This window comes from Bacillus rossius, chromosome 1 (genome assembly GCF_032445375.1).
Source record: "Bacillus rossius redtenbacheri isolate Brsri chromosome 1, Brsri_v3, whole genome shotgun sequence".
In the NCBI taxonomy this organism is placed as follows: domain Eukaryota; kingdom Metazoa; phylum Arthropoda; class Insecta; order Phasmatodea; family Bacillidae; genus Bacillus; species Bacillus rossius.
The window spans coordinates 258,208,553-258,232,235 of NC_086330.1; the positions used below are offsets into that span (position 1 = coordinate 258,208,553).

A 23,683-nucleotide genomic window follows, 5' to 3' on the forward strand; every position below is an offset into this window, starting at 1 on the left:
TATATATTAAAATTGACTTTCCGTTGAATATAACACTATTATTTTGTTTATTTCAGTTTTCAATTACGTTTCCAAATCCATTGTATTGAATAGGTATATCTGCAGGAGCGTTAAGTGCATTCATTATGTTAAATAAGCTATTATCATACACACCTGGCTGATAATCACCCACTAGTTTTTATCTTCAAATTCATATTATTTTAATAAATACATACATATATGTTTCCTATCAAAAACGATGTCAAACTACATGTACTATTTGGTGAAAATTAATTGTCAGGACCTGGAAGGCATCACACACTTTGGAACATTTTGTTCGTAGAACGTGCTGCTTTATTATTTACAAGTTTCTCAATCATAAAAATTGAGCGAAAAAATCTGCAGGATTTACTTAAAAGAAAAGAAAGGGTACTGCCGGGATAACTTTTAGCATTCGCATTTCACAGTTATGATTTTGCAAGCGCAAGCGGGCCCCTCAATGAGGAGAATTTGACCCCTCCCCCAGGGATCTGCGCCCGTCATCATAACGATCAAAACCATCACTATTACGTAATTAATTTAAAAACATTACTTTTTTGGTAAAATGTAAAATAAATCATTCTTTATGTGAATATGCATTACATACGTACTAATTGATTTATTATTTTTGTAAATGCAGATGTCCCAACATTGGTTTCATTTCAGAAAAAAATGTAATAAATTGTTTATAATTATTTTTAAATAACTTTCAATGTAACATGAATTATTAAATGAATTCGGGAAATATACGTATACCGCTTTGAATGTTTTAAACATGTTTTATAACACAAATTTCCATTTTTTACAATTTGAAGAAAACTTAGTGATGCATCCATGGTTGCAACTAAGAATATACAAAAGAAATAATACTCTTAAGTCATACAATACAAAGCATAACTGTAAAGACCTGTAAAGACCTGGAACGTCTTTTGCGCAGTAATGATGCGTTTAAATTCCCGCATATCCGCGTTCACAGCTTTAACGAGGCGTCGCTAGTTTCATGAAAAACTGTCGGAGTTTAAAGTATTTAGCTTTACATTTTGGTATCCAGTAATGGAATACAGCTATAAAATAACACGATTATTCACTTAAAGTTTCCGCAATATCTGTTATTACGTGGGGTCGGATTATATTAATACGGTAATCTCTAATTTAAGTATTAAACAAGCACAAATTTTATCAATTATTTCCGCCAAAACCTTCTCATTACTAAATTATAATTTAATTTAAAACACTCCGTTGATGCTTTTAGTAAGTTTCAAAGAAAGACTAATTTTGTTGTCGTTACTATGGTTCGGCTTCCCGAAACCTTTTACATATTGTTTATATCCATGGTCCATAGACCCTAAAACCATAAAACCATCATCACCTCAAAGGTTTAAATAGATATCACCTTTTAATTGACACTATAACTTACGTAATTTTGCACAAAGCAATTCCCAACTGATAAATAAAATCTCGGTCAGATTTATTATTGGATAAACGCTGACCAATGGGATGAAAATAATGATGGCTTTTTTGGAAATTAGTAACATCACTATAAACCCCTTAATATGACACATATTACATCCGTATGAAGTTTTTATATCTTATTAGAGTAATACGAAAACCGTTTGTCAAAATAAATTTGTAATAATACGACCCAAAACAGCATGGTGTGGAAAATACAGGGGTTGGAGAAAATAAAAATTCATAACTCCCTTTATAGGCACACCATTAGTCCCGGCCATATTATTACTAACAATTGTAAATATTATCTACGAAATCTGTCTGAAATAATTTTTTACATGGCCAAGATGTGGAAAAAAACAAGTGTTGAATGAAAAAACAATTCATACCTACCCTAGTAGGTACACTATCAAACGTGTTATAATAGTGTGTAAGCCTTAATAATAGTATCTAAATCTTTTGTCTGAAACAATTTTTTATACAACTAACCATTGCGGCCAAGGGTGGAAAAAACAGGGGTTAAATGATAAACAAACATCCATAATTCCATTGTAGTTACACAATCATAACGTTCGAATTGTTGAAAACCTTAACTTTTGTCTCAAACAGTTTTTGATAAGACGAACAATAACTGCAAAAGTTTGGAAAAACAAGGGCTGAAAAATAAATTCTAAACAATTTTACTACATGCACTCTCAAATTCATTCAAACTAAACGCTAACCTTCTAAATATTATTTTAAACCTTGTATGACAATTGATTAGTGCGAAGGATAAATAATTTGTGTGTAGATGTCAAAAATATTTATAACTACCTTAGGTGGCATAGTATACATTATTTCTAAGTTATTCAGTGCTAGATGCACTGAATTATAACTATTCGAAACACTTTCGTAACTTTGAATATGAGAAAATGTTCAATCGATCATATTGGATAGTTGGAGAACATAGAATGTTGTTTACATCAATTTTTCAAAATGTTCCAGACGTTTCTCGAATGTTCCAAAAGTTTCCAGACTATCAAGAAAAAATACGTTCATTAAAATCTACCTGCACATGAAGGTTGTGCCGAAAGGGATTTTTTTTTGCGAGAAATGCTTTGTTACCACAATATCTTTAGCTAAAATATCCACCTTATAGCAAACATTTTACACGGAGTTTCAATGGAATAATAATTGAAACCTTTAATAAAACTAGGCCAGAGTTGGGGTAAACAGTATATTATCGCAGACCATTCCATACCAATGTCCACGGGAGCCAGCATTCAAGCAAACACGCAAGCCAATAAGCAAGGCGACACGCAAGTTAATAAGCAAGCTAGCATGCAATCCACTACAAAAGCAAACACGCAAGCCAATAAGCATGGCATCACAAAAGCCAAGCCAGCAAATAAGCTTTCCAGGAACAGTCCATGTTGTGGTTTATGTAGGGGTTTCTATGACACGTAAGCACAGGCTGTGGTCACAGAATATGGACGAAGAAACACATTTAACAATGCGGTTGTTCCATCCCACATCCTACTCGCCCTCTTATTGGCCACGCGGTGCTACAGAAAGCAAGCCTTGCGGCCATTAAGTGTCTCTTGTTGGCCCGTGTGGGTGTGAGATCGGTGGAAATTGTGTCACGCTGCTGGCCAGCGCAGCTATGCTCTATTGGCGGGGTTCATAAATTACTTAAGGAACGCCACTTTGCAACAACGTAACACGCAAACAATGGAAGAGTTTCACGGTCGTATTAAAAAAAACGCAAGTCTCAAGATATTAACAACCCTAAACTAAAGTTTTGTAAAACAGTAGAAAACAAATTTCTCACCCGGACTTACTTTAATAATTATTTATATTTATCATTAAACCAAAATATATAACTATTCAATAATTTTATTTAAGTGTTATTATCTTTCACTGTGTATAAGTTTAGCAAGTGAAAACACATTTTTATATAATAAACAGAACATCATGGGCTTCTATGCACAAATCAGTTACGTCTTTGACAATTTTCAGAACAACTTTCTTACATTATGGACGTTAGAAACGCAAGCCAAAACGCCAGAAAGTTGGAAGTTACCAAATACTTGCTTTGCGTTATTGCACCTTGCGTAGTTTATAAACGGGTACTGCGCTCTTGCGTAGTTTATGAACTGGGCTTTAGCTAGTGGTGGTGCAGGTCGTAACACACCCCGTGTCGCACCTCTGAGTGAGTAGCTAGTGTGAGCGCGCCGTGACGAAACGCCACACACCTCTGAGTGAGTAGCTAATGTGAGCGCGCCGTGACGAAACGCCACACACCTCTGAGTGAGTAGCTAGTGTGAGCGCGCCGTGACGAAACGCCACACACCTCTGAGTGAGTAGCTAATGTGAGCGCGCCGTGACGAAACGCCACACACCTCTGAGTGAGTAGCTAGTGTGAGCGCGCAGTGACGAAACGCCACACACCTCTGAGTGAGTAGCTAATGTGAGCGCGCAGTGACGAAACGCCACACGTGCTGCCCGGAGGTGGCGCGCTCTATTTATAGCGCATTCCACCACAACGCCGTCTGCCTTGCCGCCCCCTCGGGCGTCACTCGTCACTACAGATGCCGCGCCTGTGTGTCTTGCCTCGCACCACCGCGATCAGTTGCGGTGCTCCCTTGCATTAGCACCGCAGAGTCGCGTGGCTTTCAGAAACTATATCCCATACCAATGAAGAAAAAAGAGGCACAAATTTAAACATGGTAATATTAACCCGCCTTTATTCACTTGAAATTTCATCGAACAGGGGATTAGGTTAATATATTTTTTCAGTGTAAGTGAACTGAAATATGAGCTTGGAATTAATATTCTTGATTTCTACAAGTCACAAAGTAAAAAAATAATAGGTAATAAAATTGTGTAGTTATAAATAATTGGTTACAAGAACATCAGTAAAGAAAAATAAAACTTAGGTTTAAAAGAGTAAGTTTAAATTAATATCACAACTGTTATATAAAGAGAGCTTGATAAATTTAAGTGCTCGTTTTCAATCAGTTATGTGGTTTCCTTCCATTAGATTCACTTATTATTAGGCTAATGTAAACTCTGCGTTTGGGACTTTGGCCTCAGGTGTTCATCAAGTCCTTCATTGTTTAACTTTTAGTTAAATAAATTTATTAGATCTTTCAGGTTCAAACAAGTTTGTACAAGGATATCGGACAAGTAAGTCTTTACAGAAATAAAAATATAAGAACATCAAACACACTGACTACACTCTGTGGCAATTCAGCTGGCCAGTGTCTCGGGTGACAAAGGGGAAAAAAGTACACGCAATTTAAATTAAATTATTTATTTATTTTGACAAGATAATTGAGAATAGTAGTAAATTGTTGCTATATAGTTTAATTAGTACAAGAATTTTCTTTCCAAGTCAAATTTAAAGTTTGACAAAATATTATATATCTCAAAATGTGCAAGAGTTGACTAAACCTCATACTAATCACAACAATGTCTTTGTTCGCATTTGTTGCAACAAGCCCCCGTTCAATTCTCGCGTTATCCTTAATTAACTGTCACCTGTTGTGCCCTTCATTTTTAAAGTTCTTTGCAGGGTTTGGACACAATGCCATTGTTCATTTTATATTTCAAAATTATAGTACATGCGAAAATATCTACATAATATTTTGCAACCTCATAACACCTAAATAATATTTTAAAAATTCACATTTGTTACAAATAACTTACTCTCAAGAAAAAATCAGAAAGTCTTGGGAAATATTATAGAAGCGGGCTTAAAAATATTTCAAATGAGAAATTCTCACTTATGCGTTCAGGGTAACTAAACTCATATAGATGTTCGGTTCGTCTTTAACAAAGACAGCGAATATCGCCTTATAACTTATACTCCCTGTCTTAAAGTTACTGAGATCCACTGATAGACAGTATCGAGAGCCACCAGGCATGATCAACGTTGATTTCGGTCCAAGTTTGATGAGGAAGTTATTGAAAGTACCTATGATATTCAACCAATGCTTCAGAAACTGTGGTGCGATTTATTTTGCCTAAATTAAAAAAAATCTATTTGTAGAGTTTCTGTTTTAAATTTTTTATCCTCTAGTATAAGAAATAATCGCAGACGTGTGCATAAGCAATAATCGGACGTGGTTTTCGATGTTCTACCGCAATAAAAAAAATTATAAAACGAATTTTGTACGTCAGAAATGCAACAACTCGCATTCCTAAACAACCACAGAGCTAACGGCAGAATCCGTGTGGTGTGAAGTACAAGTGCAGGTAGGTTTCCACTCTGCACACGCAATGTGGAGCCCAGCGAAAGATAAAGTGAACTTTAGCTACAAATAGCAGTTACAGCGCAAGGCAGACAATAAGCACACGATACAAATTTATGTGTTCTTAAGTAAATATTCTTTTGTTTAACGTTTAAAATAACATCTCATCGCCCCATTTTTAGTTTAACATCTTCAACTGGAGATCCTAGAAAAATCCTAAAAGAGGTTAATTTTAAAGTTCATAAAGTAAACAGTTAGATTTCCCTCGCGATAAAAACGGAAATTATTGAAATTTCTTCTAAAAAGTCCTAAATATATATTACAACTGGTTTTATAACGATACTAATAATAAATATAAAATACTGTAAATAATTAAAAGAGAGAGTGCGTGAAATTTTGGTTGCTGGTTTGTAAAAAGCAAACTCGAAAACCATTTATTCATGTGATTTAAAAAAATTTCGGTGTTACGAAAATGCATTTTTCCAATTAGACAAATGATATATTAATTTCAAAAATATATATATAAACAAAATTTAAATGATAAAATACCAAAACAAAACAGTAAAATATACATAATATAACCGTGAGTTTACTATTAAGACATGCATATCAGGATAAAATTAAGTTACACTCAAGAGATGTGTGAGAATATAAATTGTGTATTAAATTCATTATTTGTTATCTTTGTTTGTGTTCAATATTTTAATTTTATCATATAAAGAGCGAGAGAGTAAGTTGGTTTGTAAGAAGTAAACTCGAACACTAATGGACCTTTTTTTTAATTTAAAAAAAAAGTATTTTACTTTTATAAAGCTACTATATCCCAGATGTTCAAAGGCTCTATTTCATTAAATTCAATTTTTAAAAAAATTCTGTACTATTAAGCAAAATTCTTATTCTAAGGCCAGATAACAACGACCAATTTTACTTTTATTTGAAGCTTACATTGAGTAAAGTGTTAAATATATAGATATTTTAAAATTTAACTATAAAATAATGAAAGCGAAATATTTATTGAAACTTTAGACACAGGTAATACACTATATTTTCTTCCTATCGCTTTTATGGCCCATTTCGCCGTGCGTTAACTGAATAGTTGTGATTTAACGACTATTCTGTAGGTAAATATTTATATAACGGTCGCAACGTACGATATAATCATATCGGCATACGACCTACTACTTTATCTACGTGTGTGAGACCGGCACCCATTTAATGTACTGCAATGAACAGTTTAAGGGGATGTTTTCGGCCGACTTGTACAAGGAGGCCAGCGACCAATAGAGCTGTCTCTATGTCGCTCCAGCTGTCAAGGGTGCAGTGTACGAGGTACTGGGCTCGAGTGTACAAGGAGTACACATGCTTGCACCGGGCTGGAGGCTGTGGCTAGTTACACGCTGCCAGGTGCGGCTCGTCTCGACCTGGACCTCAGGAGATGACGGGGGAGGGGGAGGGGGGAGGGGCGTGGACCCGGGAGCCGGCAATCAATATCGCACCCTGAGTGGAGAGCGCTCACGTCCACACATCCCCACGGCGCTACACCTGCCCCGAGACACTTGCAGCGGCTAAACACGGCGAGCTGTGTCCATGCCTAGATGGGGAGGAGGGGGCAGTTGTACGTGTCTTCTCCGACCACAGTGGCCGTGACATGGTTGCATCCTCCACAACAGCGAGGACACACATGATCCACACCCGCAAGGTCCAGTTACACACTAGCGAGGACGCCTACGTTAGTGACGTCCGGTTATATCGCAACATTACAGCGATAGTCGTGGAGAGCCCTTGGCGTCACAGCACAGAACGAGAGGTGTAGACGAAGCATGCAGAGAGAAAGAGAGAGCGAAAGAGAGATAGAGAGGGGATACGGTACCTTCGTACACATCATACGAACCCTTTTTGAAGTAGGACTGCACGCAGCCCATCGCTGCGGAGGTCGGCCGCTGGCGTCACCGCGGCATGGCAGCGCACACCCGGGCAGCGCACCCCGCCCCGCGCACACACGCACAGTGCGCCGGCCGCGCGCGTGCCGCGCCCCTGGCGGCGGGGCGCGCAACTGCCAGCTCCCTCCCCCCTCCCCCGTGAGACGAGTGCACCCGCACTAGAGCCGCCGCCGCCGCTGGCAGTAGCTCAACTCCGCTCACAAACAATTTCATTGTACTTTTACTCAAAATTACTTTATTCAAACAAGAAGTTAACAAATTACAAATTCATTAGTATTGAAAGGCATGGATTGAATTTAGCTTGGACATCATGACGGTGGTGAAATATTACTTCCAAGGAACGGACAGTACATTTAGCGTTGTGATATCGAACAGAATTATTCAACGCTCCTGAAGAATAATTGATGTATCGTACAGCTTCCAGCGGCAATTAGCACTCCTCGCGAACCACGATTCTATTCTGGTTCCTGGGTTTCGGCTGGTGACTCGACTAACGAGATTCTAGGTTCGATTCTGCTGTTGATGGATCTCGGAATAGTCATATGAAGTCGCTTCCTTCCATCCTTCCTTCCTTCCTTCGGACTTCCTTCGGCCGACTTAGTGGACTCGTTCTTAACTAATGTGGTAAATGTTTTAAAGTGGCAGTTATTCTTCCAAACCACGCCGCTAGTCTTAATGATTTATATGTATTTCATTTAGTTAACTGTAAGATAGTAGTTTTTATCGTCTCTTGCTTCGAACTATAATATCGAAGGAATATTCTGGTCTTCTTACAAAAACATGCGGTGATTCAAATGTTCTATTATCTTATTACAATCCATGAAATATAATGTTAAAATCTTTACGAATTATTATGGAATTCTTCAGTAGAGTCTTGTAGATCATGTATTATAGTTCACTCATCCTTCAATAACATTATTCAAAATTAGTTACAATCATCAAAATATACTTCCGACCTCCAGGATTATTTCTTATAGACAGATTTATTTCTGTGACCTTTCTTGTTGTTTTCACATCAAACATAAGCTATCACAAAATTATGTCCTTGCACAAACGGTTTACTTTACAATAAAAAGATAAACATGTTTAAGTTTTGTACCCCTTTCTATTTAGTCATAGATTTCTAAAACCTTACATTTAACTATCCAAAACCAAAACTAAACACTTTTGGAGCTTTAGTGCATTTGGAGCTTTTGAACACTTGGAGCAATTGGCGCCAAAGAAAGTTTGAGCCAAATACTTTTGGAGCCGAAGACAGTTGTAGCCAAAGACAGTTGGAGCCAAAGACTGTTAGAGTCAAAGACTATTGGAGAAAAATTGATGGAGCCAAAAACCGTTGGAGCCAAAGACAGCTGTAGCCATAGGCAGTTGGAGGAATTGTATCTTACGGTATCTTGCGACCGATCATATCCTACTCAGTAGAATGTACCTGTTCGTTAATTGTGCTTCCTGTTTTTAAGTGCTTCCATATGTGCTTCCTCTTTTGAATGTTTTTTGAATTACGTATTGAGGCATTTTGAAATTAAAATTTATGAATTTTGGAGGAAAAAAAAATGGAAATTTTCAATCAAATTGGAATTTTCCCATGAAAATAGTGAGAATTTGAGGAATTTTGAGGAATTTGAAGTCATTTTTTAGGAATTAGGAGACAATATGACACAAAAAATGGCAGCAGTGACATTAAAATCCAAGATAGCGGTAAGCTCCACGGCTTAAAATCTTGGAACCTGTAGCCTACACTACTATTAGTATCAACTTTTTAACTAGTACTTTATATACCTTATGTTTAAATTAGTTAGTGTGTCGAAGTATTTGAGTGACTTCTAAAACAATTTGAAGAAACTATAGTAGTAAAAAAGTACATAATATACATGATGTATATTATAATTTTTTTTTCGGAGACAACAGATAGCCTACAAGAACACGCCATGCCTTAGCCAAAGGATACTTTAAGGAACGCATGACTGCGCAGTATCTTTGTCCACTGTCCCCCATGCAGCCCATCTCGTGTAACTGCAAGCCTGCAGGGCGCAACCTGCACCAGACATCATCTCGTGGCCACCAGGCTTACGTAATGCCAAGAGCGCATAATTGCAGTATTCTAATCCACTGCCTTGCATGAAGCTTAGCTCGTGCGGCTGCATATCTGTCAGGCGCTACCTTGACCAGACTTCACCTTGCGGCTGTCTGGCCTACGTAATGCTAGGAGCGCATGACTGCAATATCATGGTCCAATGGCCGGCATGCAGTCCATCTAGCCTGAAGGATGCTACCTGCACCAGCTATCACCTTGTTGTCACCTGGCCTCCGTCACTGCCAGAAGTGCATAACTGCAGTGTTCTGGTTCACTGCCCGGCATGCAGTCCAGCTCGTGTGGCTGTGTGTCCTTCAGGCGCTACCAGCACCAGCTCTATCCTCGTGGTTGCCTGGCCTCCGTCACTGCCAGAAGTGCATAACTGCAGTGTTCTGGTTCACTGCCCGGCATGCAGTCCAGCTCGTGTGGCTGTGTGTCCTTCAGGCGCTACCAGCACCAGCTCTATCCTCGTGGTCGCCTGGCCTCCGTCATCATTGCCAGGAGGTGTTCTGGTCCACTGCCTATCGTTTAAAAAATATTGTTTCGTTTTACACTGAATAATGAGATAGTTTTTTTTCAACGTGAATACTTTTTAAAAAGGCTTCTATACCTTGGCCCTCCCAGAGTTAGTGATATAACGCTTTTGCTGTCGCCAAAAAGGTTTACTATATCTCGTGACTCAAGGGAAATATCGTCAAGTGTTTTATCTATTCTGATAATAGACCAATTTACTCTCATGTTACTGCACTTACGTCATCGTGCTCCTTTGTCATTGATGGGGGAGGGTGGAAGGGTTTCGAAGAGAGCCTCGAAATTCACTTGCGCGACCAAAGAATTAGTCATAGCTCCGCAACGGAAATGGTTACAGGAGTTACTTGTGCGTCGTCGTGTGGATATTGAGATGCTCATTAAGGTTATCTAAGCAGAAGAAAAAATAACTTGTCGAGTGAAAAGTTGTGCCGGGTGACAATTAAGAGAACGTTCTATAATTGCTTGCTTCAGGCAATGCCGCGCAGTGACAGAGTATGCAGCGCCAGAGACAGCGGGAAATGGCTCGAGCACTCGGGCAGGTTCGCATCGAACCAAAGGAGCGCCAGAACTCATCAGCAGAGCGAGAGAAGCGCCTCATGAGCGGCGTAGACTAGAAGCGCTGGATGCTGTTGCGGGGCCACCGAGAGCGTAGACCAGTACAGAGGCTGGGATGGCTGAACTCAACTCGAATTATAAAGACCTGAATTGCAAACCATACGTATTGTACTTCTCATTTCACCCCTTTTAAATGTATTAAATGTAAAGTAGATATTTATTTACATTTGATAATTGTATTAAATTTAAATTAAATATTTATTTACACTTGATACATGTAAAATACAATTTTAAGATTAAAAGGAAAAAATATATATGAATATATTCATAAAAAGTTGATTTTAATTTGTTAATTCTTAAATTTTAACTGAAGGTCCACAAGATAATTTTTCACGCAAAAAAAAACAACAGTATTTTAGCGATACTACCCACCCCGATTTTTCCTTATATTATTAATATTTTTATTTATACAGCTGAGTTCCTGTTATCACTTTCGTACTCATTCATCATAACCTGGGTACCATATGTAAGCGAACAACTTATCTAGACCAATTCCATGAGCCCGTTTTACTTTTTAAGAAGTAATACTTAAATTAAAATATACTTATTTGTAACTAATTGGTGCCAAAATAAATCATTGTTAAAAAATTGGGGTAGGCTATGTCGGGACACGGCTCCAAGATTTTAACGTGATTACGCCGTGGAATGGGTAGTTAAAAAATAGAAAAAATTTACAACCAACTGTTTATATAAAGACTTTTCACTGGAACTTATATGAATTTCCGTAATACCTACACTGGTACTAGGCCGGACGACGTCCGCCATTTTTTTAATTTTTCCTTTCCCAGTTTTATCTGGTTCGTTTGGTGCCAGTGAGTGTAACATTTTTGGAATTCTCACAAGCTGCTCTTCCTTCTCATTTTAGTTTCTTGCAATTCCGACTGTATAAATACGCTTTATTCCTCGACATATTTTTACACTTTCTTCGTTTTATCTTTCATATTTGTTTAACATTATGTTTTTTTATTTAAAACGTGGTTAAAATATTTAACAAAATTTTGAACAAAATAAATTTTATTTGATTCAAATCGGTTAATGATAGTGTCCAAAATTTGCTCTCAAAGTTGATGAGTCACCTGGAATATAAATTTTTTGAAACTTGAATAGAACTCAAAGTAACTTGTAAATATACAACAGCGTGAATGCTTAAATGGTTTGTATTCAAATATATATGCAACACGAACATACCATGTATTATAATTTATAAAGTTTCAAAATCTATCCTATTTTCGTTATACTCCATTTATCAAACTGACATTCCCATTTATAACATATATTCCCGTAAAAACATAATTTACGAAATAAAAATATCACTAAATTTTCCTTCTTTTACGCAAGATTATCATAGCTAGTTAATAAAAAAGGGGGGGGGGGGTTTGTCTGTAAAGTCGGTTTACGGACGATAATTTTACGTGATAACGTTCTAAGAAAACATTGATGAAAAATTGCATACTTTTTAATTTTCAAATATTATTTATAGTTTTTGCAAATTTAATTAAAATAATTAGTTTAAATATAATCACGAACAATTATTTATAGAAATATACTGAAATCAAATCAATTTCAATAAATTTTTAATTTTAAATGACGAAATTGGACAAATAAATCAATTTTTTAAAATGCTGCTTTTAGAAAGCCCGCCTTAACCTGTTTGATATTATAGAAGATTTTCTCGCACAGTGGTTGCCGGTTCTTGCATCCTCGGCTCAGATGGAACGTGACAATGGGTCATGCTTTTTCGTACGTGCAGCCGGCGTTCATCGATTTATAAGACGTTATCACGTCAAAAAGTAATGCTTTAAAAAAAAATTTGGTTGTCTGTAAAGTCGGTTTACGGACGATAGTTTAACATGATAACTCATAACAAAACATTGATGAAATGATTGCATACTTTTATGAATAAAATTGAATCATTCTTATTGAATTATCAGTATGTTGTATGAATACAAAGAAGGAGTGAAATGAAATCTTCAATTTAATTGATAAATTTACTTTTATTTGCACTCATTAATTCAAATATGTTTATTACTTTAACGAAGAGATTATTTTAACAATAACTTTTATACATGTTTGCTATTTAACTTCTTCCAATCTGTGTTATTCTTTTAAGAATAGGACGATGATAGAAAAAGTAGGAAACAAATGGGAGTGTTTCAAGGATTATATGAAGGAAAATGGCTTACCCAACACCAAAATACAGTCAAAAATAATATATTTGCGCCACGGACTCTGCAGCAATGCTAGGAGGAACGGGTTAGCAAAGAGCAATGAAAATGTTACATTGAAATGCATGAAAACAGAATTACGCCACGGACTCGGCCGCAATGCTAGGAGGTTCAGTTTAGCAAAGAGCAATATAAAATGAGCGTAACGCGACACAGCGAAACGGGACAATGTGCGTAATGGTACACTTTTTCGTGCGTGCAGCCGGCGTTCATCGATTTATTAGACGTTGTCACGTCAAAAATTGGTTGTCTGTAAAGTCGGTTTACGGACGATAGTTTAACGTGACGTCATAAAAAAAACATTAATGAAATTATTGCATACTTTTATGAATAAAATTGAATCATTTTTATTGAATTATCACTCTTCTGTATGGATAAAAAGAAGTGAAATGAAATCTACAATTTAATTGATAAATTTACTTTTATTTGCACTCATTAATTCAAATATGTTTATTACTTTAGCGAACAAATTATTTTAACTATAACTTTTATAAAAAGGAGGAGTGAAATTAAATCTACGTTTTAATTGATGAATTTACTTTTATTTGCACTGATTAATTAAAATATGTTTATTACTTTAACGAACAGATTATTTCAACTATAACGTTTATACGTGTTTGCTATTTAACTTCTTCCAATCTGTGTTATTCTGTTAAGGATAGGACGATGATAGGAAAAGTAGGAAACGAATGGGAGTGTTTCAAGTTTAATGTGCCTCGAAAAAGTCAAATCGATGGTTGTTCCAATCGAGTGGAAGAGAGATAGATGCGGCGCAAGCGTACAATGAGTGTCACGGGACAAAGCGTAACGGGACAATGTACGTAACGGGACAATGAGACATACTTTTTCGTGCGTGCAGCCGGCGTTCATCGATTTATTAGACGTTGTCACGTCAAAATTATTATTATCGTAAATCATTAAATATAAATAAAAGTGTAGAGTCTACATGTGATTTTCGTATTATTACTTATTGAGTATGTTTTTTTTCCTGTTTTCAAATTAAGTAGAAACATTAGCAAAGTATAACGTTATTTTTTTATTTACATCCCCAGTCTGCATTAAATTATTTCGCTCAAAATCTGTTAATGTTTATGACTTGAAACTCGCACATAAATAGTAACAAAGGATTATAAAGTTTTAATTTAGTTGTGATATCTAAATGTTTACGCAGAAAATGTAATGTTTGTACTACCAGGGAATGTCTACGTCTGCATGATTGCATGGAGTGTGGGGAGCTATTTTTTTATTCAGTTAATTATTGCGCCATATTTGTTAGACGCCCAAAACATTGACTGATGTGTTTTGTTTGCATCGTGTAAACAGTTTTGACTGGCTCGTTTGATCAATGTGACTGTTTTCAACGACGGAAATTATAAATCATACTTACTAACAATCATCAGAAGTTATCAAGCACCACTTCCACAATGTTTCTGGTGGAAAAAAATTGCCGATAGTAAGGTTAAAAGTGGTAAAAATGGCCAATATAAGGAGGAGACGCCATCGACACCACGGGAGCGCTTCCCAAGGTGCAGCAGCTCAGTGTGAGGTAGCTGTAGTTGCCGAGCACACCCGAGACTTCAAGTAGCAAGTTTCATAGACCCCTGACGACGCTTCAAGATACGACTTAGAGTCCTGTTAATAAATGAGAATTATTTTTGTTTGTTCAATACTGGAGTGGAATAATCGACTTACACTTTAATCTGACTATTATTTCATTATAAAGAAAGGACCAAATCATATTTCTCTAAAGTAGGACTTTCGCAGTGACATTTTATGTTGAATCCCATCTTTGCTCTTACGAAAATTGTTGTATGACTATGTCTGAAATTACGAATGCATCTTAGAAGTAACGTAACGTTAAATTCATTTGAACTATTGGAAATACTTGCTAACAGTTGATACATTTTGTCCAGAGGTCTAGCTTTAGTTGAACCCATGCTGCCGTATAACGTTTATACTGTAGATAAATGTTTTTAATTTCCCTTTGATATGCAGTATTTGCGAATTAGAATCTTTCATTTGACTTGTATCTTGCTTGAGTACATCTGTTGTTACTTGAATTGAGATAGTGGTCATTGTCCGTCGGAACTTTGTTACATTCGGATAAACACTACCTGACTAACATGTATGTATAATTAGCATAATACATAGTGTTTATGTTATCATTGATGTACTCAATTGGACATGTGATGTTTCAAGTTGTATCATTTTCAGTCCAGATAAATATACATAAGTGCTGTAATATTGTGATTATTACATTTATTTCATGGCAAAAGATAATGAAAGTGGCGTCTTTAGGTATTACACGTTAAGTTATTTAAATATTCGGCTATGAATTTTTGATGTAACTTATTTACTGGTTAGGAAAACCATTATTTTTGAGACAGTTCCACATACATTATTAAATAATTTCATTTTATAGCGAAATAATTTTTTTTCCCGCACATTTAATAAATGTATCTACAAGTGGTTTTTCCGGATACTAGAGACAATAAAAAGCAACTATTTGATGGATCTTGTGTATAAACTAGTTATGAAATTTACCTTATAAGAAGTATGCTATAAATTTGTTTAATAGCTTGATATAACTCTCTGTGAAGAATTGTAAAGACGCCATCGTGTAATAAATATTACAAAACAAACATAACACCACACATCAGCAAGACATTAGCGTTAAACTTCATTATAACCAAAAATTATTTTGCTATGCAGATAGGGAAGGAGGTGAGGATTCATTCTCATTTTGACTTCATGTATTAACATGGAAAATATTGTACACACACACTCCCTTACTTCTTACCCCAAGGGTTATAACACACTTTTTGGAGGTTGGAGGTTGAAAACAAATTACGATATTTTTCCCAGTAAATAAATCCAATGCATTAACTCGAATCACTGTGGATTAGGTAATTTTCCATCAAAAATGTTACATATTTCTCTTTCTATAAAACATATGTGAATTATTCTGTATATACGAGCAAAGTCACAGGTTCATCTACTTAAAAAAAAAAAAAACTACTGTTTCAGGTCGATCGGCGCATGACTACAAGTTCCACGGCCGTGAAATGTTCATCTGGGCGTGCGGCGGAGGGCGCGTAATGGCTGGTGTTATATGGGAATGATTCATGAAAGTCTCCCTCGCACGCAGACCAGCCACAGCCGGCTGTGTGTCCTGGCAAGCAGAGAGGGGGCTCCCCGTGAGCACGATGCTGCCGCTCCAAATAACTGTGACTCCCCGGTGACGTCACGACCCCGGCACACGGGCAGGCCCCGATGTCAGGTGGCCAGCGCTCTGGCCGCCCCTTTCCTTTCCAGTCCCCCGAAATATCATACAGTTTTACACATTTAAGCTTATTTATTATATGTTTTCAAACAGCACATTATGCAACTAAATACTAAGTTTTTTTCAAATACATAGGTTGTTCTAAGGGAAAGAAATAATTTTTTACAATAAATAGAAGGGTCATTCTCCAAAAAGTGTGCAATTTCAGTCCCGGTCAGTTTCAGAGAAATATAACATATTTTTAATGCTTGAAATTGCAACATAAATTCAATGGAAACCAATAAAATTTAAAAAAACCTGTAGAAAACCTAAATACAATATAATCTCATTTTTTATTTGTAACAAAGTGTGCAATATCTCACCTCCGTGGCTTGTCCCCGCCGACAACTAAGCACATTTATCAGTTCACTTTATTTGAATGGCACAAGTTTTATCTGCTTTTATTTATTTGCCATAATGTATACCTGTAAACAAGTTTTTGTTGATAAAATAAAGTGCATAATTATTTTATTTCAAAATTATATTGGGTGTTTTATGTTTGTCCCTCACACAGGTTCTTACCTCCATCAGTAAGACTTGAAACTGTAATAATTTATTATAAAGTGCATTGCAAGCAACAATCTGTAGACAAAAGAAAGGCATGATAACCATTTTGTTTACTCTTAAAAATGCAGTTTAGTAAGTTGTTTCAAATGTGTATTTTCTGAAGTTTGTAGTATGAAATATTGATATTGTGTTTTGAAGTTCTCACCTCCGTGATAATTATTTCCAGTTAAGAAACATTGTATTTAACTTTCATTCTATAGATAAATGTAATAATGTGGTGAATAAAATTGAAATCAACAAACACAAATGTCCTAACCTCAAATATGCCACAATTATTTAACTTCAAGTTTAAAATTCTCACCTCCGTTACCCTCACCTCCGTTACTTGCAATATTCACGGAGGTGAGAAGAAGTAACGGAGTAACATTTATCAACATTTTAATATTGTTATTTTTGTGAGTAAAACATTATGTACACATTATTACATCACATAAATTATCAAGCATTAAAGTATATTTCAGGCATAATATATTTATGTAATGGCCATTTTAATATGCTCCTAAAGATGCATTGCTATTAAATGGATGTGCAATTCTTCTTTGTGACCTACAATTAAGGTTATTATAGTAACATACACTTCCATTGTTCAAAACTGTAGTATAAATAATCACTATTTTGCAAAAATCTACAATGCAGTGTTTAAAAAAATAAAAATAAAAATATTGAACATTAAATGTCACAAGCTTCTTAAATATACGTATTCATATTCAGAACAATTTTTCTGGAGTGATGCTTCAAGAAATGTATGCAAAGTTTACTTTCACTAAAAATATTTAATTTGAATTTTAAATATTTTTTATTACTTTAACTGTACAGGCCTAATTGTAAATAGATTTGTAAAAAATTTAGTTTTTTTGTATTTGCAGGATCTAGTAAGCTAATTACAGTTCGTTCTACATTTAAGAATGACTAAAAAGGACAACTGCTGTAAACCTAGTAAAATTAATAAAACATGTGAAAGTGAAAATAAGAAAAAGTTAATGCAAAAATTAAGAGAAACAATAAAAAATGATCCTATCAGATATGAAGAAGCCAAGAAGAAAGAAAGAGAGAGATACCATGAAAGGAAAAGACTGGGGAAAATAAAGAGCGTAAATGAAATGAGCTCTCGGGAACAGAGGAATATAAGGAAAAACTGGCGACAAAGAAATGTATTTAAAATACTTTTAATTTGTAAGACCAAAGTGTGTGTATTGCAATTTTTCAAATTATTACTAGTAAGATTTAATACTGAATGGAAACTTGAAATCGGAGGCTGAATTAACAGTGCAAATTACGTGCTAACTTAAAAATGGGAAATTTAAGTTTATGTAAATTAGTGTAATTGTGTCTTAATATTATAGGTACATTTTCTGTCTGTCTGTGGTTATTTATTATACTGGCTTCTAGAGATTAACTCTACTCTATGAACTCTATTCTCACCTCCGTTACCATAATCTCACCTCCGTGAATGTGAACTTTTTAATATAATATTTTTTTGAAGAACAATCACAACAACAATAATTTACATAATACTGTAGGTAACTTGTAAAAATAATAATGAAAAAATCATATTTTTAAGTTTTGATATTTCAAAATCCAAATTGCACACTTTTTGGAGAATGACCCAGAAACAAAATATAAAAAATTGTCAAAAAACTATTTTTTAATGAAAAGGTTTTCAAATAATTGAGTTTTTTTTGTTTTTATTTATTTTAAACACCATTGAAAAAAGAACAAGTTTTTTAGTTTAAAAAATTATAGAACTATGTAATAGGTAATATATAGTATGATACTAAAATATTTAATAAAATATTTTAATTGTTTTTTTTTTAATATGTGGAGAAAAAAATATCTTTTAACACCAAATACTGCAAGTAAGATAGGAATGTTGATTTGAATCTAACTAGGGATGTTAGAGTTATAAATAGTTATTTGAAAAATCTCTAAGTTATCATTGAAAATATTTTAAGACCAGTTCAGTGCTTATAACATTATTTCGAAATCTCTGCATGTAGCAGCAACTCTTTGCGTTACAAATAAGATGTTTTACTTGATTTTTTCTTAGCAAACTCATTTACAATGTCTACAAAGTTAGTTTTCAAAGTTACATCTTTTTTCAGTACACAATACAACTTAAAAATTAATTTATCATTTAGAAGGGTAGCGCTCTTAGCATTTTTGACTCCGCTTAAAACTGAAAAATTTCTTTCTGCAGTACATTTGGTTATTGGTAACGTCAAAAACCTTCTAATTGCAATTTCAAGATTGGGACAAGTGCTTAATAAATATTTTCTTTAATATAAGAATACCTTTAGATAAGTCTTTGAATATTTAAAGTTAAACATACATTTATTAAATCGACACACTCATTTACTAAGTCTGGACTAATATCTTAGCAGTATAGTGAGCAAAGTTTCAAAGCAGCGTTCTTGACTTCTGATCGCTCGGATGAGCAAGTCAAAAAGAGAGGTAACACTTGAAATCTTGAAGCTACGACTTTATACGCACCTTTCCTTTTAGCCAAGTTTGTTAGAAGTAAGTCCATTATTTTAAGGAACACAATATTTTGGAAATATGTTCTTTCATCTAAGTCTCCTTTATTCCCACGTGTTTCACCTTCACCTGTAAATATTTTTTGATTCCTTACTCTTGAGTAGCTAGGAACATCACATCCAGCCAATTTCACTGCAGATTGTTCATAGACATCAAACTCATCCCTCCCTTTTTTCTTTGAGAAATCCTTCCAACGTTTTCAGTTGTATGATTCCTACTTCACGATTAAGAATTTCACTCTGCAAGTTGTTAGAACATTTGTTTTCTCTTTCCAAAATGTAATTTCACGTAAATAACATAAAAGTGGTATCTACATTATGAACCTTTCTCTCAAGGTTTTGTGCTTCAAGACTAAAAGCAGGTTTCACTCTGATTCTCGTATTTCCTCGTAAACTTTTACTAACGCTAGGACAGTAGATATCTGCTCTTGCAGACCATCTTGTGTCAAGGATTTTACCACGGGTGTGCGTTTTTTTGCCAAGTATTGTCACAAAATATTCCATCTGTGTGTTTATATGGAGACTTATGCGTCATCAGAGCCAACAAGATTTAATGAATGTGCAGCACACGGCATGTATTCAGCAAGGGAACAGTGCTGCTTTATTCGGGCCTGAAGACCTGAGTACAGTCCTGATATGTTGGAGGCATTGTCATAACATTGACCCCTATAATTCTTGATACTAATAGAAAACCTTTCAAGACAACCAACTATAGCTTCTTCTATGCTGGAAGATGTATGAGATATTACAGACAAAAGCTTAATAAGTCGTTCTACAGGTTTTGGTTCTGTTTTGAGCAGTTTGAGGTATAGCTTAAGATAATAGCCAACTGGTCAATGTGAGAACAATCAGGTTTCGAATCTACTATGAGAGAGTAGTATGTACCTTCTTTCACTTCCTCGACCATATATACAGTTACCCATAATTTCAATAAATTCATTACATGTTTGGGAAGGCAGGTATGAGGTGTTCCCTTGACCCTTATTAACATACTTCCTAATATGCTGGGTGAGGAATGAATCACATTCACTAACTCAAGACATCAAAGAAATAAACCGTTTGAAGTTGATCCAAAATTTTCACTATCCCCTTGGAATGGACTAATGTTCAGTTTGCCCACATGTAAATGGGGCCTGCACACACACACTCACTGTGTCGGCGAGACACCCGACCACCGCGTCGCACGGTCAGGCACCCGGGAAGCCTACCGTTCACAGGGATGAGTTCCGAATTCCCTCGAAGTTTGCCAATCGCTCGTGAAAAAACACCAGATTTACATACTTTACGGTCATAGAGTATTTTAAATAACGGTTACCTATCTTAACCAAACTTTCATCTTAGTAACAATGACCTAACACAACATACCCTTCCGAAAAAAAGGAACTACTATTTATAACACTGATCTAAATTACTGTTAGCTTCGGAACTGTTCGTAATGTGGTTTTGATCCCTGTGAACTGTAAGCTATCCTAGGCCACCCGTGCCGGTACAGACAACGATAACACAGTGGAACAAAATTTTTTTTGCATTGGTAAAAAATATTTGTTCTTAACTAATTTGGAAGTGCTGATTTCAAAGTGGTTTTATTGAAAATAATTTATTAATGTTGGCCATATTTGATGCTTGATCCAAACGATATCCAATCGTGGCAATCCTTAAGTTCCTGATGAAGAGTTTTTAATGGGATTAATAATAACCAGGGTGAGCGAACGTCAGTCCTTGTCACACTCGGAATCTAGAAAAATATCGAGGTTAATTTTTTAATACTTTTTTGGACATTTGCAGAGAGCCCTTAAGATAATTTTTTGATTGATTGCAACGAAATTTTCATTCCTACAAAAATATTTTCAAGTATTGTGCTTTGTGATAGGTGAAAATTTTTGCTTCAATTGTATAATTTAACCATGAACTATACAATCAATAAAAAATTAATGATTTAAAAAATAAAATAGTGTTCATTTTACTGTGAAAAAAAGCTGTGTTTATATGCGGATGGTGAAATGAAGTGTTTCTTTAAGATATTCCTTGATTTAAATAATGTCTTGGTACAAAGCAGCTTCATTATTGTTTAGAATGTTTTAACGTAAAATTAATAGTCACTCTTTTTTTCTTTATATTTATAATGGGCCTCCTAAAGACCATGCTTACTCTGTTGTTGTGTTTAAATTTCTGCCCAGTATTTTTGCATATTTTCCCTTTGTATTTTTTCTCTGATTTTATATCACAGAGTTTTTCTTTAAAACCATTCCAAAGCAGTTCCCTTATTTCTTACCCTGTCTTTGTCAACATGTACTTTGTAATGGTTGCTTTAAACAGTCAAAGAGCCTACCTTCTTTAATGGAATGCTCTTAATTTTTTTCTGTTACATATCTTTGTGTACCTTGCCTATAATAATTATGAATACTCTTCTATTTTTGACTTACATTTATTTAATCAAGCATTGTATGTTAAGTAACAAGACACTTTATAGCACACCTAGCTAGCTATGAAGCAGATTACAGTTTTGTAGTTATTCAGTTTCATTTTTCGTGAAAGAAAAAAAGTTCCTGCCCTCGGTTTAAGGTAGATGGTGGAAAAGTACCTCATCCGCCATCTCACAGGAGACGTACGGTGAGACATTTCAGTGCGTGGCTAATAGTACATGCTCGGTCTAAAGCACTCATTGATGGGCATGTATGCCATCATTCGATCGGGATGTTTGACGCTCCTATATCGTGATGTGTTTGTTACTAATATGACGGAAGTGTTAATAAGGCTCCATCCATGCCAACTTAACCAACGGATGCTATTTTTCAACTACCTTAAATGAAAACTCACTTTAGACTGGGAAATAATTCTAATAGGTAACTCTTGCACAATCACTTAGTTTTGTACTCCCAATAAAGAAAATTATTTAGCAAAACAATTTCGTATCAAATTAGCAGATAGGGTCGGGCTTCCATAAGATAAAAAAAGTGTTTGTTTTGATTATGTGTGTAAAGGGGACCTACAAAGAAGAAGATGATGTTGGCAGGACTATACACAAAAAATATGCTGACATAGGTTTAACAGAGCAAATTTTAAGTAAAGATTAATAGCTTAAAATCAAATAAGAATACAATAAAATATATTCCACACACTGTAAACCAGAATTGATATAAATATATGACCAACAGTCCATTCTTCACCCAATGGGTCGGCTGTGAATAAGCCCTGCCTGTTCTAGCTTCCAGACTACTAAATTTGCTGCCGCCGGTGTAACGTCTGGAGTGTTTAAAAGTGTGTGGTGGCGAACTGGTAGATGTGGTCGGGCTACTGACCCATACCAGGCCCTCTATAGCCTGCTCCAGGCCCTCAGGAACCTCTACATTCAGGTAATATGGCTCTACACCGGTCCGCAGACTACCAACCTTGCTGCTGCCTGTGTAGTGTCAGGAGTTTTTCGAAGTGCGCTGCGGCGAACTGGTAGATGTGCTCCGGCTGCTGCCTGATGACCTCCCGTGCCAGACCCTCTATAGCCTGCTCCAGGCCCTCAGGCACCCCAACCTTAAGGTAGTAGGGCCCAGTGCTTGCCAGTATCTTCATGCCTGCTTTGCGTATGTAGCAAGTGCCTGTGAAACACATGTTCAAATTTATTACAACATCTGCAGTTTGCCAGAAGCACATGCTACAAAGCTATGCCGATTATTACTTACACAGGAAGATTAGTTTGTTTAGTTTTTACCATTGCGATATTACAAAATACATGGTGCGACAACATAAAATCATTTTTCTTAATGCCCGTCATTCAGGCTGTAGAGGTCGTAGTGGGGTGGACATGATCCCATTCTAAAGGCTTGGTTCTGAAGTTTTGTTCCCTACCCGGTCAGTCACCAGCATGCGTTGGAACAGTGAGGAGCGTGCGTTTGCCGTCAAGGCCTACTTTTCGAACGGATGTTCTGTCATCGTAACCCAACGCACGTTCCGAAATCGCTTCAATTTAGCTCCATTAGGACCTGTACCCGTTCTGAAAATCAATTGTTACATGGGTCACTACGTTCAGACAAACCGCGAGTGCGACAAGCTGAATAACTAGAGTCCCTCGGCCCATTAGATCACCTGAGAACATTGAGGCAGTGAGAGCTTCTATTTTGCAATCCCCACGGCATTTTAGGCGCAAAATTGCGTGTTTCCTTGCACTTTCCAATCGTTCAG

General features: G+C 35.8%; 1 protein-coding gene across 1 annotated transcript in view; it reads right to left on the bottom strand.

Moving 5' to 3' along the window:
- Positions 1-23,683, bottom strand: part of LOC134527509 (uncharacterized) — a 114,860-nt gene that overhangs the window by 69,213 nt on the left and 21,964 nt on the right. The window contains exon 2 of the mRNA XM_063360239.1: positions 22,900-23,100. Coding sequence (XP_063216309.1) covers positions 22,900-23,074 — 175 coding nt within the window. The 5' untranslated portion in view covers positions 23,075-23,100. The remainder of the gene's footprint in view (positions 1-22,899; positions 23,101-23,683) is intronic.